General features: G+C 44.1%; 2 protein-coding genes across 5 annotated transcripts in view; one reads left to right on the top strand and one right to left on the bottom strand.

Moving 5' to 3' along the window:
- Window positions 1-812: 812 nt before the first annotated feature.
- On the bottom strand, window positions 813-9713 carry LOC129837334 (prolactin regulatory element-binding protein-like). Of its 2 annotated transcripts, none has more exons than XM_055903414.1 (10): window positions 9400-9713; window positions 8215-8391; window positions 7813-8002; window positions 7198-7451; window positions 7014-7094; window positions 6745-6872; window positions 4993-5166; window positions 1799-1871; window positions 1554-1713; window positions 813-1448 (listed from the first exon to the last, which is right to left on the bottom strand). In XM_055903414.1, the coding sequence occupies exons 2-10, from the start codon at window positions 8347-8349 to the stop codon at window positions 1354-1356; spliced, it is 1290 nt and encodes a 429-aa protein (XP_055759389.1). In that variant the 5' UTR covers window positions 8350-8391; window positions 9400-9713; the 3' UTR covers window positions 813-1353. The 2 variants fall into 2 exon arrangements, with proteins under 2 accessions (XP_055759389.1, XP_055759390.1); XM_055903415.1 differs by having other exon boundaries at window positions 7198-7448; window positions 9400-9712.
- Window positions 9714-11689: 1976 nt separating this feature from the next.
- LOC129837333 (adenylate cyclase type 3-like) overlaps window positions 11690-17480 on the top strand; it is a 28963-nt gene continuing 23172 nt past the window's right edge. The window contains exons 1-2 of one of the 3 annotated variants that reach the window (XM_055903413.1): window positions 11690-14478; window positions 15793-15942. In XM_055903413.1, the coding sequence (XP_055759388.1) occupies window positions 13804-14478; window positions 15793-15942 (825 nt within the window). In that variant the 5' untranslated portion in view covers window positions 11690-13803. The remainder of the gene's footprint in view (window positions 14479-15792; window positions 15943-17480) is intronic. The other 2 variants (XM_055903412.1, XM_055903411.1) reach the window with 2 other exon arrangements.

The following is a 17480-nucleotide window of genomic DNA, read 5'->3' as shown; positions in this document are numbered from 1 at the left end:
AGTCATTAAAGCTCTTTAGTTGAAGGCCATTAAGCCTCGACAAAAGAGATTCCAATAAAGTGTTTAATTGCTTGAAACAAACACAGATGAACTACACAGCTTCTCGATAGTGTTAGTCAGCCATTTGAAACAAACCAAGCACTTCTCCATGGTGCTTTGGTCTAGATCGTGCAGAATCTTGAATTCCATGCTACAAAAGACCATACAATGCTGATATACAGTATGTAGACTCTGCAAGACACAGAAAACCATCACATACACTGGATCATAGCCTGCCTCATCTTTTATTTAGGATCGTTATCGCCTTCTTTTATCTTAGCTAAGTAGTGTTTAAAATGTCACGTGAGTGACTAGAGCATTAACACGAATCAGTCGGTCCAGCTCTGACGAATCAGAGCAAGCCCTGGGCCCAGACTGAATGGTTGTGCAGAAAAAGACCACCCTTCCATCTGTCAATCTGGTTTAATGGCGGAATAGGCCTGAAAGGAGACGATTAGAGATACTATACAGGTGCCTTCAGAGCAGAACTCAAATTGCCAGGTCTTTCAACATTGGAAATGGAGCTACAGAGGAGTCCACCAACGCAATTGATTTCGTTTTTCTGAAGGTCATGATGCCCTGTTGCCTGGCCTGCTTCCCAGTCGGGGATGAACAACATTAGATAGACATTTGGTCTATGCTGCTGACTAGTGGACAAAGCAGGAAAAACTGGTACAGAAAATCCATACGCAGAAATGTTATCCAACCAACTTGCTAAAATTACAAGTGTGTGTTTATGTATGCACAGGACAGATGGAGACTGACAGAAGAGCAATGATTTAAGTATATTTATAATTGTACACGATTTCTTAAATATCTACGATAAAAAAGGCCTGACCCCTTGCACATTCATGATGATGTAGATCTGAAGCTGAGCCCTTAACTCCCCACCATGGTATAAAAGCAAAAAGAAGATTGATAAAATTAAATTCTTGTCTCACAGAATTGTGGGTGGAAGGAGCACAGATGATTCACTGTGGGGGTAGTCCTGAATCAGGGCAATGGGTGACAGGGAAGGAGGGGGGGATACAAATATTGGTTAAGGGTATAGTAACTGATGCAGGGGATCTTATTGGGTTAAGAGTGAGTAAATGGCTCTAGTAGATGTAGTCCAGGGTTGGGCAAGTGTGGTTAAAATGTTCCACGGTTTGGTTAAGTGTGGTACGATGGCTGTAGGAGATCGATGCGTGTTCCAGGATTGAGTGGTGTCATGGGGGGTTCCTCAGAGGTTGTTGTTGAAGATTGTAGGGCTAGTAGTGGTTGTAGGGCAGTCTGATTATTTCCTTCTCCCTCTCCTTAACTCCCTGTCAATGTCTAAATGAATCCTGGGAAGAGGTGCTGCAGGAGCAGGACGGCTCCCACCACCATGAGGCCACAGAAGAACAGCACCAGCCAGATAGGGAAGGATCCTGGGATGGTGGAGATGCAGAGAGAGAGAGAGAACGAAGGAGGGTGAGGGAAAAGACAATACTACTCACGATGCGCAATCAATGCTACCTATTCAAACCACATACTTCGGTTGCGTACAGTGTGCATCTGACAGCGGCAGTCCACAGCCACACTCAACATGGCTGCCTCGTTGTTCCCTTTGAGGCTCTGGCCTTTGGGAGTGTCAGGCAGGAAGGCCAGATCGGTCACCACAATGCCGTGGGACTCCTGCACATAGTACAACTTCTACAGAGACAATGAGACAAGATAATTAGGGAGTTACACAGGGATACGCTAAGGCAGCTAATTATTTGTGTGTGTATGTGTCTACCTGTAGTGAAAAGGCGATATAGATTGCTACTGATCCCGTCACTGTCCCAAGGCCGAGAAAGGTTCCAGAGTCACTGTGGAACACAGCGAGAACAAAAAAAAGAGCTGGTTAACAGGGAAGAACAAATATCTAATACAAACACATTTATTCAGGGATAGGTGGTATTTTAATATATATACACGCCACTTCGTTTTTATAGTTTACTCCGCTACTTGAGTCGTCTCTCTCCCCAAGCTCTGCCCCGTCACTGAAGGAGCGCAGTTGTTAGACCACGAGATCATTTCCCGATAGTTTTATTTATTTTTTTTACCTTTATTTAACTAGGCAAGTCAGTTAAGAACAAATTCTTATTTTCCAGTGATGGTGTAGGCCTAAATCAGCATGTTGTTATCAAGGGACCTAATGTTTGACAAAAAATAAAAAATCCCCACACCAGTACACCACCACCAAGAGCCTGTGCCGTTGATACCAGGCAGGATGAGTCCATGGATTACGCTTTCATCAAATCCTGACTCTACCATCAGCATGACGCAACAACATTCATCAGAACAGGCTGTTTCTCCACTCCTCAATTGTCCCATGTTGGTGATCGTGTGGCCACTGGAGCCGCTTCTTCTTGTTCTTAGCTGATAAGAGTGGAACCCGGTGTTGTCGTCTGGTGCAATAGCCCATCCATGAGAAGGCTTGACGAGTTGTGCGTTCCCGAGATGCCATTGCACACCACTGTTGTACTACGCCGTTTTTTGTTAGAGGGCAAGATTCTTGCCATTTTCCTTCGACCTTTCTCATCAACGAGCTGTTTCACAGGACTGTTGCTGACTGGCGCAACAAACAAACATCCATTCTCGGTAAACCCTAGACAATATCGTGCGTGAAAAGCCCAGGAGGGTAGACGTTTGAGATACTGGATCCGGTGTACCTGGCACCGACGATCATACCAAAGCTAAAAGTCACTTACAGTTGAAGTCGGAAGTTTACATACACCTTAGCCAAATACATTTAAACACAGTTTTTTCACAATTCCTGACATTAAATCCTAGTAACAATTCCCTGTTTTAGGTCAGTTAGGATCACCACTTTATTTTAAGAATGTGAAATGTCAGAATAATAGTACAGAGAATTATTTATTGCAGCTTTTTTCTTTCATCACATGCCCAGTGGGCCAGAATTTTACATACACTCAATTAATGTTTGGTAGCATTGTATTTAAATGGTTTAACTTGGGTCAAACATTTCAGGTAGCCTTCCACAAGCTTCCCACAATAAGTTGGCTGAATTGTGGCCCATTCCTCCTGACAGAGCTGGTGTAACTGAGTCAGGTTTGTAGGACTCCTTGCTCGCACACGCTTTTTCAGTTCTGCCCACATATTTTCTATAAGGTTGAGGTCAGGGCTTTGTAATGGCCACTCCAATACCTTGACTTTGTTGTCCTTAAGCCATTTTGCCACAACTTTGAAAGTATGCTTGAGGTCATTGTCCATTTGGAAGACCCATTTGCGACCAAGCTTTAACCTCCTGACTGATGTCTTGAAATGTTGCTTCAATACATCCACATCATTGTCCTTCCTCATGATGCCATCTATTTTGTGAAGTGCACCAGCCCCTGCTGCAGCAAAGTACCCCCACAACATGATGCTGCCACCCCCATGCTTCACGGTTGGGATGGTGTTCTTCGGCTTGCAAGCCTCCCCCCTTTTCCTCCGAACATGATGATGGTGATTATGGCAAAACAGTTCTATTTTTCTTTCATCAGACCAGAGGTAATTTCTCCAAAAAGTACGATTTTTGTCCCCATGTGCAGTTGCAATCCATAGTCTGGCTTTTTTAATGGCGGTTTTGGAGCAGTGTCTTCTTCCTTACTGAGCGGCCTTTCGGGTTATGTCGATATAGGACTCGTTTTACTGTGGATATAGATACTTTTGTACCTGTTTCCTCCAGCATCTTCACAAGATCCTTTGCTGTTGTTCTGGGGTTTGATTTGCACTTTTCGCACCAAAGTACGTTAATCTCTAGGAGACAGAACGCGTCTCCTCCCTGAGCAGTATGACGGCTGCGTGGTCCCATGGTGTTTATACTTGCATACTGTTGTTTGTACAGATGAACGTGGTACCTTCAGGCATTTGTAAATCGCTCCCAAGGATGAACCAGACTTGTGGAGGTCTACAATTTTTTTTCTGAGGTCTTGGCTGATTTCTTTTGATTTTCCTATGATGTCAATCAAAGAGGCACTGAGTATGAAGGTAGGCCTTGAAATACATCCACAGGTACACCTCCAATTGACTCAAATGATATCAATTAGGCTATCAGAAGCTTCTAAAGCCATGACATAATTTTCTGGAATTGTCAAAGCTGTTTAAAAGCACAGCCAACTTAGTGTATGTTAACTTCTGACCCACTGGAATTGTGATACAGTGAATTTTAAGTGAATTAATCTGTATGTAAACAATTGTTGGAAAAATGACTTGTGTCATGCAAAGTATATGTCCTAACCGACTTGCCAAAACTATAGTTTGTTAACAAGAAATTTGTGGAGTAGTTGAAAAAAATAATTTTAATGACTCCAAACTGAGTGTATGTAAACTTCCGACTTCAACTGTAGGTCACTCGTTTTGCCCATTCTAACGTTCAATCGAAAAGTAACTGGAAGCCTTGATGCCGGTCTGCCTGCTTTCATATAGCAAGCCACGGCCGCGTATCTCACTGTCTGGCATTGTGGAAATGATGTAAAAATAGATCAACTTTTGGTTTATGTTTGATTGTAGAGAAAGCCCCTTTGAAAATAACTTAGAATGTATGTGTAGCCACCCGAGGATCATGCACAACTCATAAAACAAATTTAGAAATATTAATATTCAAAAACATAAAATAACAAAAATGTGAAAAATATTGTGATATGATATTTTGGCCATATCGCCCAGCCCTACATTTATGATACAGCAACGTCAGAGAAATACCTTCAATGAGCAGTTAAGCGACCTTAGAGATGAACAAATAAGGCTCTTTCTCAATTCATCTTTGCTCAATTCCTCGCATCCTTTCTGATTTTCCTCCTCGCCTTCTCAAAATGCATTGGAAAAGAAGGTCTGAGGGGATGAACATTCTCCAATACGCTTCAGAAGGGGGCAAGGAAATAGGATGCAGGTAATCAAGAAAAGATTAATTGAATCCTAGGTATCCTCTCCATCCTTCCTCACCTGACAGCCAGGGTGGAGATGACCTCAGTGCCGCAGGGGTTCGTCAGCATGGGTAGGAAGTTCTGGCCGTCCCATTTAGAGAGGTAGCATTGTGGAGGTTTTCTGTCTCGTTTGTGGGGGATCTGGACGGTGTAGAGCCTCAGGGTGTCTTTCTGGTCCTCGACCTTTCCAAACCTAAACGGGAGAGCGAAAAAACAAACTCAGCAAAAAAAGAAACGTCCCTTTTTCAGGACCCTGTCTTTCAAAGATAATTCGTAAAAATCCAAATAACTTCACAGATCTTCATTGTAAAGGGTTTAAACACGGTTTCCCATGCTTGTTCAATGAACCATAAATAATTAATGAACATGCACCTGTGGAACGGTCGTTAAGACACTAACAGCTTACAGACGGTAGGTCACAGTTATCAAAACTTAGGACACTAAAGAAGCCTTTCTACTGACTCTGAAAAACACCAAAAGAAAGATGCCCAGGGTCCCTGCTCATCTGCATGAATGTGCCTTAGGCATGCTGCAAGGACCTCAGATGTGGCCAGGGCAATAAATTGCAATATCTCTACTGTGAGAGGCCTAAGACAGCACTACAGGGAGACAGGACGGACAGCTGATCGTCCTCGCAGTGGCAGACCACGTTTAACAACAGCTGCACAGGATCGGAATATCCAAACATCACACCTGATACAGATACAGATACAGGATGGCAACAACTCGCACAATCCCTCCATCAGTGCTCAAACTGTCCGCAATTTTATTTATTTTACCTTTATTTAACTAGGCAAGTCAGTTAAGAACAAATTCAGTGGGTTAACTGCCAGTGGGTTAACAGGGGCAGAACGACAGATTTTGTACCTTGTCAGCTCGGGGATTTGAACTTGCAACCTTGCGGTTACTAGTACAACGCTCTAACCACTAGGCTACCCTGCCGCCCCAGCAATAGGCTGAGAGCGGCTGGACTGAGGGCTTGTAGGCCTGTTGTCAGGCAGGTCCTCACCAAACATCGCCGGCAACAACGTCGCTGGACCAGACAGGACTAGCAAAAAGTGCTCTTCACTGACGAGTCACGGTTTGTCTCACCAGGGGTGATGGTCGGATTCGCGTTTATCGTCGAAGGAACTAGTGGCACACCGAGGCCTGTACTCTGGGGAGGGATCGATTTGGAGGGTGGAGGGAGGGTCCGTCATTGTCTGGGGCGGTGTGTCACAGCATCATCAAACTGAGCTTGTTGTCATTGCAGGCAATCTCAACGCTGTTCGTTGCAGGGAACACATCCTCCTCCCTCATGTGGTACACTTCCTGCAGGCTCATCCTGACATGACCGTCCAGCATGACAAAGCCACCAGCCATACTGCTCGTTCTGTGTGTGATTTCCTGCAAGACAGGAATGTCAGTGTTCTGCCATGGTGCAGTCCATGAGGAGGAGATGCACTGCAGTACTTAATGCAGCTGGTGACCACACCAGATATTGACTGTTACTTTTGATTTTGACCCCCCCTTTGTTCAGGGACACATGATTCCATTTCTGTTAGTCACATGTCTGTGGAACTTGTTCAGTTTATGTTTCAGTTGTTGAATCTTTTTATGGTCATACAAATATTTACACATTGTTATGTTTGCTGAAAATAAACGCAGTTGACAGTGAGAGGACGTTTCTTTTTTTGCTGAGTTTATGTGGTATGCTAGTGGGACCAGAGCCATAGGTCAGTGATGTTACAGGGTATGTGAATATTCGTAGGAGAAAGAGGTATGTGCTTGCCTGCAAGACATATAGCGGTATGACTTTGCTGCTATCTGAGGCATCTTCTCATGCCAACAGAGGCTCATGGCCAGCTGGTTGCCACACCATATACTGCAGGCAAAGTCCCGGCCCACCGTCACAAGGTGCTACACAGAAACACAAAATAAAACACACAGGTCAGAAAACACTTACCAGTTTAGCTTGCACATGATGTTTATAACCTCTTTATTACTGTGATTCCAACACAGACAGACATCGAGGTCATATACTTATTAGCTGGTCAGTACCTTGTTATTCGGACTGATGTCCAAGTCTTCAATTTCCCCCTCATGGGCTTTGAAGTCCAACTTCTCTTTTAAGGAGGGGTACTGGTGAGAGAGCAGAGGCATTACAGTCAAGCTCAAAACCTGCACAGTAACAATTGGGGAGAAGTCTCAACATGGCGGCCATTTTGGCATAACTTAAACTCACCTCCCACACTCTGATGTGTCCGTCTGTTCCGCCAGTCAGTAGGAGGCTGAGATCGGGACTGAACCTCACACACTTCTGGAGGGGGTCCTGGGGGTTGAAGTCCGACTGCACCTCCCCAAACGTGTCAACAGAGATCTGGGTGATGTTATCCTTCATCTCGGACACATTGCCCCTAGCAGCAGCAGCTCCCTCACTACCCTTACCCCCTTTCCCAGCTCGTCTCCTAGCTGCGCCCTGCTCACTGCCACCCCCTGCTGGAAAATAAGGGGCATAGTGATGTGTTCAAGTAAGGCAGTGTTGCCCAATCATTCTCTTTGGGACCCAAAGGGGTGCACATTTGAGTTCTCTCCCTACCACAAACAGACGTGATTTAAATAATCAAAGGCTTGATGATGAGTTGATTAGATGAATTAAGTGTGTTAGTGCTAGGGCAAAAATAATAATATGCAGCCTTTTGGGTCACCAGGACCAGGATTGAGAAACACAGATGTAATAGATGAAATGTAAGATAGGAATGACGTTAGAGTAAATGTATCTGTAAAGATAATTTGAACTTTGTATATAAAGAGGTTTATAAAAGTGAATGGCAGGTTTTTGGGGGTGTCCCTTCCTTACCGTCTTTGGCTGAGGCCTTGCCCCTGGTCTGGCGTTGTCTGAAGCGCATGAGGCTGCATTTGCCGTCCTGCCCTGCGGCGATCACATCCCCGCCTATTGCCAGGTTCATGGTGGCACGCGTGTCTGTGTCATGAGAGTGCACCAGGGTGGCACAGTGCTGGTCTCCTACCAACTCCAAACCCAGGAAGTGCTGAAAAAGACAGTCCCAACTTAACTTAGCAAATACTGTACAACATTACTCAGATTTAATTAGATCAAAATAAATGCTGAATCACACGTCTACAATGTTTCTGCATTTTCACACTTACAGAATACATGCAAGGTAAAAAGGTGTGAAAAGACTAGAAATTGTGCCCATAGAGCAGAACCATTACATGATCACCTAAACATTCAGTAGCTTACCACTGCATTCTTTATGCCCGTCTTGGAAGCGCCTCCCCCTCCTGCAGTGATCACCCATCCTGTTTTGGGGTCGACTTTGATTGTGTAGAGGGGGAAGGGGGCCCTATACAGGTCTGGCATCCTCCATTTGCCCATGGCCCTTGAAGGAATCAATCCACCTCACGGCAAATTCCTTGTCTGTAGAAACAGATGCATGAGAACTCAAAATACAAGTCAAAAAACAATATTTACACAATAGTAGCTAAATCCTTGCTTTTAGCAAATGCTGGTGTACTTACATACACTAGCGTTGCTTTCAATTGTATTTGGTTGCACAAAACAGTCCATGGGAAGCCAGAAGTTAAATACAAATTTCAGACAGCCTAGGCTGTTGCACACCCTTGGCTGAACGCAGTTTGCAACGTCCCAAGTTGTCCGAAAATGGTGGTGGACAATTGTGTATTAAGACAGTACACATATTTTTCCTGTTTTAGAGGATACTGACCCTACCATTACACTGAGCTGCACTGAGGGTGGAACACAATAATGGTTACATTAAGACACTATGGAGCCGGGGTGAGATATGGGTCGGAAAACACCTCAATGCAGGAATGGGATACGCCACTGTACTCCAGATTGTACCTCTATCCATACTGCACCATTGAAAAGATTGAAATACCGCTAGTTTTCCTGGGAAACTGCCATTTTCGGCTTCATGTTAGCTGAAGATGAAAAGTGAAGTTTTCTGGAAACTGGCAGTATTTCAATCTTCTCGGTGAACAGTGGCATATCCCATTCCTGCAATGAGGTACGTTTCCCGACCCATATCTCGCGCTGACTCCAATGTGTGTTAATGTAACCATGATTGCGTTATGATCTCAGGTGTAAACAAGAGTAACGGTAGGTATGGTATCTTCTGCCTGGCAAGCCTAGCGCGCTTGCTACATCGTTTACTAACTAACTAGAACAGGTTTTTTTATTTTAAATGTTAGCTCGCTAAACATCCCATCGCGAAAGTATTGTTAGCTAGCTAGCTACATAACTTGAAATCGTAGCAATTGTCACTGCACAATACATCTGAACAAGACCGTTTATCTAGCTAGCTAACTCGCCATCTAAGCTTTTAGCATGCCAGCCTACCATTAGCTACTTGAGCATGAATGGTGTAGTTGATACCCAATATATTTGAGGTCTTGCAAACTCCACCTGTGTAATCTGCTCCAATTTCTCTTCTGATGCCAACTATTTCATTTCGTTGGCTATTATTCCCATTATGAGCTGTCACTGGCTGCACACATCTAATGAAAATAACGCTCAAGTTGCTAGCTAGGTAGCCAGCTTGCTACTTCCCTACAAACACGTCAGCAGCGTGCAACCTGAGCAATCACCTCATTAAAGACGCCCCTGTACGTACACTGTCAAATATTTTTTTAGAACTATCGCTAGATAGACCACACCCTGTCGTTTCCAATAAAATAAAAGTAATCACAGTGGGCAGAGCCAAGCACGACCTAGCGAGATCCTATTGGTGCGTTCTAGCATTATTTGCATATTACCGTTAGGGAACGCCTACTCTGTGAAGTGCGCGAGCGCAATAACTCAATTCGCCATTGCTCTACTAAACAGCGCATTTTTATACATTTATTTTTTTAACTTTGGCAAAGGGTAAGGTCTACAAAACTTGGTCCACTCTGTTCGTAACAGATTCTAGTTTGGGGAACAGAAAACTGTATTAAGATTAAATGTTTAATCGATGAGAAGATTTGCAGAATGTTGGCCAAAATCCATCTCACTCCATCTTCTCCCACTGCCAGCCACTGGGCTTCCTCTAATAACCATATTTGGTGGTGAGTGGAAATACTAACCGGATGCTTCAGATTTATATATCCGGTGAAACATCTGTCTCATTGTTCTGTGACACTGTATTGATTGAACTGTATTGTTGTTTTTTCTAAATACAATAAACATTTTAATAGCATTGCAAAACAAGAACCAAATATTTGCAACACATGTTTTACATAGATGTATTCTATTCTACATAGATCTAAAAACTTCTGCAGATCATGGACAGCAGAAAATATTTGCACAGGCCTATATTGGCCAAACAATGTATTGATAATAACACTTTCCTTGTGCAAATAATCGGTTTCTTCTTTGTCCTCTGTGGCCAATGCCATGGGAAACAATATGCACATCTGATGTCCTATTCTGATTCTGCCCAACAGGGTCATTCAAAGAGTTACAGTGTACCGGCTTAATCACATGAGAGGGATGATGAAAAATATGGTCTCTCTAAAACAATCATACATTCATAGTGATACTGAGAGAATGATTGTGATATTGTTATAGGACAATGTTTATTTATGAATCTAGAGAAAACATGATGAGAGACATGGTTAAACACAATAAACAGGCTAAATTCTTCACTCCCTTCCCTTGCCCATTTGTTACTTGGAAGAGATCATTCTGAAAAATCCGCTTTAGCAAAGCAATCAATTGTTATGCCTCTGAATAAAATCATGACATTACATAATCATCTGTCAACTGTTAAAGGATGTACCCTAATCCATTGCCTCCCGTAACCTGTGTCTATCTTTGCACACCATCGCCATCTGTCAGCCTTTGCTGGTGCTAAAGAGCACTCGTTTAATAATTATTGTTGGCTGTTCTCTGGGGAAATCTGTCTCTCCAAGGCAACATCAGTCTTGGGATCCAGCAATTAATGAATCACTTTTACAGAGAGGTTACCTACAAGTCTCATCTAATTCTCAATTGGCTGCATCACTCTAGGCACATAACGGTAGCGATAGGTTCATTCTCGATGATTAGCACAGCTTCAAAAATATGTTCGCACGTGTTCTCGTGGCCTCTAACCTCTGCTTCCTTGACAAAATCCAAATTGATACATCATGTACTTTTTTTTTAAAATGAGGCAAAGGAAAGATTAAAGGAGTGTGTTTATGGGGGGGGGGGGCATAGTAACAAGGGAGAGGACAGATGACCCTGTGATATTGGGTATCACACACCCCAAGCTATTGAGGGATGAATACAGGGGGAAGTATGATTGTTCAATTTGGGCCTGAGAGGCAGGGAGATGTTGATGAGTTTGTTCCCAGTAAAAAAAGGTCAATGGTCTAGGTATTGATCACACGTTCAATACAGGGTTTCAGTGGAATAGTCAATACAGGTCTGATGGCGGTGTCAACGAAAAGAAGCCGGTCTCGGGCAGGTTCTGCACAGCCAGTAGCGTTTCTGGGACACAAACAAATGACCAAACACAACAACCTGAACACATCTCATAGTCCAAAAATAATAAAAAAGAACGATGCCATATGGTGCATGAACAGCCCTGGAGCGCCTAGACTCAGTTCCTGCTCCACACACACATTGTTTGGCATTTTACTGCATCGTTAGGAGCTAATAACAAGCGTTTCACTTCACCCGCTGTAAGATTTGCTAAATTGTGTAAGCAACCTTTGATTTGAAACAGGGTGGGCGTTGTGTGTGAGCAAAATAAACTGATGTTGTGTCGTCTGCTGCTGCTCTTGTTTGGATTGTTCAAGCCGATGGGGGAACAGCTGTCGATAAGTAGCTATCAATTGTTCCCTCCCAAAGACCGGTTCAAGTGACATGCATATTTATTTCATGGTGCTTGTTGGATCTAGGGGTAGGCCCAAGGCTTCCAACCTTTTTTTCTAATTTAACTATAGAAGTAGATCATTTGATGTGATAATGGTCAGAGTCAATTAGTGTACTCAGACATTGTGGTGTTACGGCCAGGAGGCATAAAAACACTATGCGAACTTTAGTGGCAATTAATCAATAAAATCAAGTGTCATATTAGAGCATGCTCGTCCAGTCATAATGAATAACCATAGGCTATTTACATTTAGTTATCCTATTTGGAATTGTCTGTCCCTATTTCTGACTTTGTACATGGGAAGCAAAGGGAGTGGGTGATCTAAGGAGGGGGACGGGCTTATCCGGGGTAGAAAGTGAAGACCGAGGGCGAAAAAGCAGAGCTGATCCGTGTTTTCTGCAGAAGGCGAGAGTCCATTGTAGTCTATTACTCGTCGAGAGGGACATGTTCAGGTTATTCTTATAACAAACACCCAAAATGCACTGTTTTGATTACAAGTGACATCTAATCCTTACAAGAGCGAGCACCACCTATAGGAGATCGAAAGTGTCTTTTTTTCTTCTTCCATGGCTCGGTAAACGGATGCAACAATATGCGGATGGTTTATACATCATCTGGTACAAAATCTCTGTTCACAGGCGGCATCTTAAAAAGGATAGATAGACAGGCGATGCCAAACGTCGAGGCACTGGAGAATGAAAACCTACATTGAAAGATCACGTTCGTCTTTGGCCATCGCCACATGTTAAATGGATACAGAATGGGTAAATAATGACGCTTATTGTTTTCAGTCATTCGATCATTTATATGGGTATGACAATAGAAGGTCCTCTATAGCACCTTTTCAAAATAGAAATGTAGCCAAACGATTTAACCCTGAAATCACAGGAAACAAACTCATCAATGTGTGTAATGAGGGCAAGAAATATGATGTCCCTATACTGTAGGCTGGAAAACCGCGTTGCTTAATAATACGGCAAAAAAAAAAATACTGTGTTAAGTATTTTAAATGGATAGTCACGATGGTGTCATTTTGGACATCCATTTTACAAGTTCTATTTTTTTTTTCTTTCATAGAGCGCAACATGTAGCCTATTTCCTGCGTGCGCTGTAAAATCAGAAGTCACGCATAGTTCTCCGGGGTTATTCTCAACTGAGGACAGAGGCGCAGTTCTCAAGATAAATATTGGTAGGGAACGACAGACATTGCTCTCAGTATCAGTCTGTCAACTACAAAGAAGAAACGAACCTGGGCCTCTTTTGCACAGGCTGTCCATATTTCCCAAGAACTTTCTTAAAAATCCCCATTTTTCCCAACGTGGATTGCTAGTCAGGTGACTTCTCAGGTGGGGGGGGGGGCACAATTCATGATCAAACAGCATCCCATATTCTTCACTTCTTTTGAGTTTTCACCATGGAAACCCCATGTGAACAATGGTGATGACCTTGATACAATGAATATCGAGAGAAGGGTGGCAATGTAAACAAAGTTTTGCATTCGAAAAGAAGCAAAGCTATATTATCGCCCTCACTTCATTCTTAGTTAGTTTTCCATGGGCTCGCTTAAGGGAAATGAACATGGTCCAGGACAAACTTTAAATCTCCTTTTGTCTTAAGTCTACATTTGGAGGAGGACATTGGATTGGTGAATCAACTGACAGAATGAACTGACACTGTCAGAGACGTGTAACTAACAAATATGTGAGCAACGCTATTCCAAAGTGCAGGGTCTGACAATCAAGACACTACGTGTGATTTTAAAGGACATTTGTGACACCTCAGGGCAAAGGGTTCAGATTACACACAGGAGAGTAAAAGGGAACCCGATGAGAGAGCACGATGTAGGCCTACGTTTGAACCTTACGACAGTACCTTGAGGAATTTTACACCTGCAGAACTACAAACAGATTTCCACTTTTTTTTTTACGACGAGGTCACAGGAAGGATACAAAACTTAGTCAGCATTCACGATGCCTCGCAACCGGGCCTTCTCGGAGCCTGAGTACTCAGCCGAGTATTCGGCGGACTGCTCTGTGACCCTACCATCGGACCCGGGCCAGGCCGTGGGGCGCGCGCACGAGGTAACGGTTCGCAGCCAAGGGTGCTGCCTCTGCCTCCCACGCTTCATGCGTCTCACTTTTGCACCCGAGTCTCTGGAGAACCTCTATCAGACCTATTTCCGCCGGCAGCGACACGAAACCCTGCTGGTTTTGGTTGTGTTTGCTGCCCTGTTTGACAGCTACATCATTGTCATGTGCGCTGTGGTCTACACAGATGAAAAGCTGGCCTCTGTGGTGGTGGCATCAGTAGGCCTGGCATCCGACATCCTACTCTATGTGTTGTGCTGCTACGGCCTGCTACCCGACCGCATCTCGCGACGTGTGGTGCCCTACGCCCTGTGGGTGCTCATAGCGGCCCAGATCTTCTGCTACCTGGGCCTGAACTATGCCCGCTTCCACCAGGCCAGTGACACAGTGGGCTGGCAGGCCTTCTTTAGCTTCTCCTTCTTCCTGACACTGCCCTTGCGGCTCACGCCCATTGTGCTGATCACATCCGTGTCGTGCGGGGTCCACACCCTGGTGCTGGGGGTCACCATTGCACAGCAGCAGCAGGAGGATATCCAGGGGGCTGCCCTCGGGAGACAGGTGAGAGTGGGGATGGGGCTGAGGGCACACCTCGGGTGGGGGATGAGTTGCAGCGGGAGTGGGTGAGGGGTGATGGGGGTTGAAGTTGCAGGTAGAGTGGGAGATGGGTAAGAGTGGGGGCTGAGGACACTTGCAGGAGGGGAAGGAAGTTGCAGGTGGAGAGTGAGACGTGTGAGAGTGGTTCAGGAAACACCTGGGGTGGGTGGACACGAGTTGGATGAAGTTGCAGGTGGAGTTGGAGACAGGCAGGTGTGAGGGGGGGAGTAAGGTAGATAGTAGGGTGGCAGGTAGAGAGAGATGAACAGATCTTGTGAAGTAGCTCATAAAAGAAAATAACTAGGAACAGTGCAACATGTCATACTTGCAACACAAGGAATGATGAGCAATTACTAGGGTATATACGGTAGATTTAATAAGAAGCCTGACAGTGCAGGTAAGTCATGGTAGCTTTCCTGATCACATCAAATGGTGTGTTGAAATAATTTCATCATGCAGAAGATTAGCCTCCAGTCTATGTACTATTTATGTCACGTTTTGCCCTGTAATTGTCTTACAGCATCTACAATGAATAGGCATTACTGGTGAGTCTACAAACAGGCTGAATGTATCAAATGTTTCGGTGACAGAGCAGAGGCTGAGAATAGACTGAGGTTTGAGTGTCTCCTAACAATTAAAAGAGGTCTGAGGTAGAAGTATGAATGGCAAAAAAAAAGCCTCTGTGGTTTCGTCATTTGTCTGTATTTGATATTTTAGAGGTCGTTCTCTTGTTTGACATCAACACGGTTCTCAAAAGGTCCACCGTTTTTGGTTCTCAGTATGCTCGTGTCTTTGTCATAGTCTCACGGTAATCCAATGAGAGGCAGGCGGCCCAATAAAAGGCCAACCACCCTATCGGAGCTTCAATCTCGGCGAATCAAAAATGTTATTCAATGACAAAACAGTGCGGTATCCACACTTTGTTTGAAATGTAACTCATCAGCAGCCACCTCACTGCAATCTATACGAGTTTGGTAATAGTTTAGAGTGCTGGTTTCTTTTTGCCTGTCTGCCACATTCATGGCTGCAGAAAGTCCGTAAGATACCACTAGCCTAGGTCATGATAAGTCTACACAAGGGTCCCCCCTACAGGGTTCAGAGTGTGTGTGCATGTGTCCGTATGTCAAATCAAATTTGTATTTGTCACATGCTTCGTAAACAACAGGTGTAGACTAACAGTTAAGAGATTACTGTGCGTGCCTGTTTGTGTTTTTTTTTTTTATAGTGCCTGTGTTGTGTGTGTGTGTGTGTGTCTAATGACTCTGTTGCGTTCTCCAGCTGCTGGCCAACGTAGTGATCTATGTGTGTGCCATCACTGTGGGCGTCATGTCCTACTACATGGCAGACCGGAAACACCGCAAGGCCTTCCTGGAGGCACGGCAGTCCCTGGAGGTCAAACTCAATCTGGAGGAACAGAGCCAGCAACAGGTGAGACTGGCAGACTGAGACAGGGAGGAAGTTTTGGTTAAAACATATGGCGGGAGGACAGAGGGGCATATACAATATAGGGCAGGAGACACATATTCAGAGAGAGAGAAAAGTGACAGAGGTTAGTAGGTTTGAATGGTAGGTTAGAGAGTGGGGGGGCAATAAGGAGTGTGTGGCCAGAGTAGTGCCCTGGTTTGAATGTATGTGATTCTGATTCAGACCTGTTTTATTTATGTTGAAGCCAAAGGGAATTTAAACACAATACTTAGTATCTACAGTTCCATTTGATCTACTGTTACACTACACTAAGCTAGTTAAATGTGTGTGAGCGTGCATGTATGTGTGTGTGTGTGTGTGTGTGTGTGTGCACTTTGTCTGTTTGTTAGCTCTGTGTCAGCAGTCATTTCCCCTCCCTCCCCTGTCTCACAGCTGTGGCCATTGGGCATTCTTGATTGCTACTATTTATGGACCAGAGGGTCACTGCTATAGAGAGCTGAGAGGAAAGGGGTGATTATGGAGGGAAGGAGGGAGGAAAGGAAAGGGGGGAGCAAATGTGTGTATGTGTGTGTGTATGAGAGAGAGAAGGGCTGATAAGACCATGAGAGGAGAAACTCCCAGAATACTAATGGAGAAGCATGGGCTGCTGGGAGACAAGGACCGCCAGCCAATCAAGGAGCATCCGGTCGCTGCAGGTTACCATGGCGACCGGCCTCCTGAGACGATGTCCGCAGTAATCACTCTGCTGACTCTCTTGCCCATTTTTTTTTTGTCTCTCTCCGTCAGGTTTTGATAAGAACGTAGAAAACCCCTGCCACGTTATTTGTTTTCCTCCGTGTGTGTGTGTGTGTGTGTGTGTGTGTGTGTGTGTGTGTGTGTGTGTGTGTGTGTGTGTGTGTGTGTGTGTGAACTCAAGGTTTTTGTTTCCCTGATGCGTTTGTGTTTTCCAATGTTTATGTTTCTAGTCTTGGATCATCAAGGGTGGAATCTGTTCAGATGGACTTATGTGATGATGAGTGATAGTTTTAGGCCAATCAGATTTGTGTACAGGTACAGTGCTTTTAACAGGGAGAAAAGTTATAGGCCTATTTTTTTGGGCTGACAATTGTACCATGTCATACTGAGACCAAGGTCTCTTTTACACATGAGCCTTAAATGACAGAAAATACACACATCAAAATGCAAGCAGAAAGAAAAACATGGCCATAAAAAACAAACACATTCATCAGTAATAAGCATTTGTAAAGTAAATAAATATAAATCATTCTCAATCAGCTTAATGAATTCCCCTAGAGGCACCCAAATATCAAATCTAAGAACATTTTGAAGATTATTCCACAGATAAAGTGCAAGGAAACTAAAAGCTGATTTACCCAACTCGGTAGCAACCAAAGGAATGTCCTGAGTTAGTCATCCCTGAGACCGGGTGTGGTAACTCGTATGTCTAAAGTTTAGTAAAGAAGTTAGGTACAGTGGGACTTTTTGTAAAAGGGCTTTCTAAATAAAAACATAGGAATGAATCAACCTACGTGACTTCATAG

This window comes from Salvelinus fontinalis, chromosome 38 (genome assembly GCF_029448725.1).
Source record: "Salvelinus fontinalis isolate EN_2023a chromosome 38, ASM2944872v1, whole genome shotgun sequence".
In the NCBI taxonomy this organism is placed as follows: domain Eukaryota; kingdom Metazoa; phylum Chordata; class Actinopteri; order Salmoniformes; family Salmonidae; genus Salvelinus; species Salvelinus fontinalis.
The sequence above is the reverse complement of the archived record's forward strand: the minus strand, read 5'-3'. Positions and strand labels throughout refer to the sequence as shown.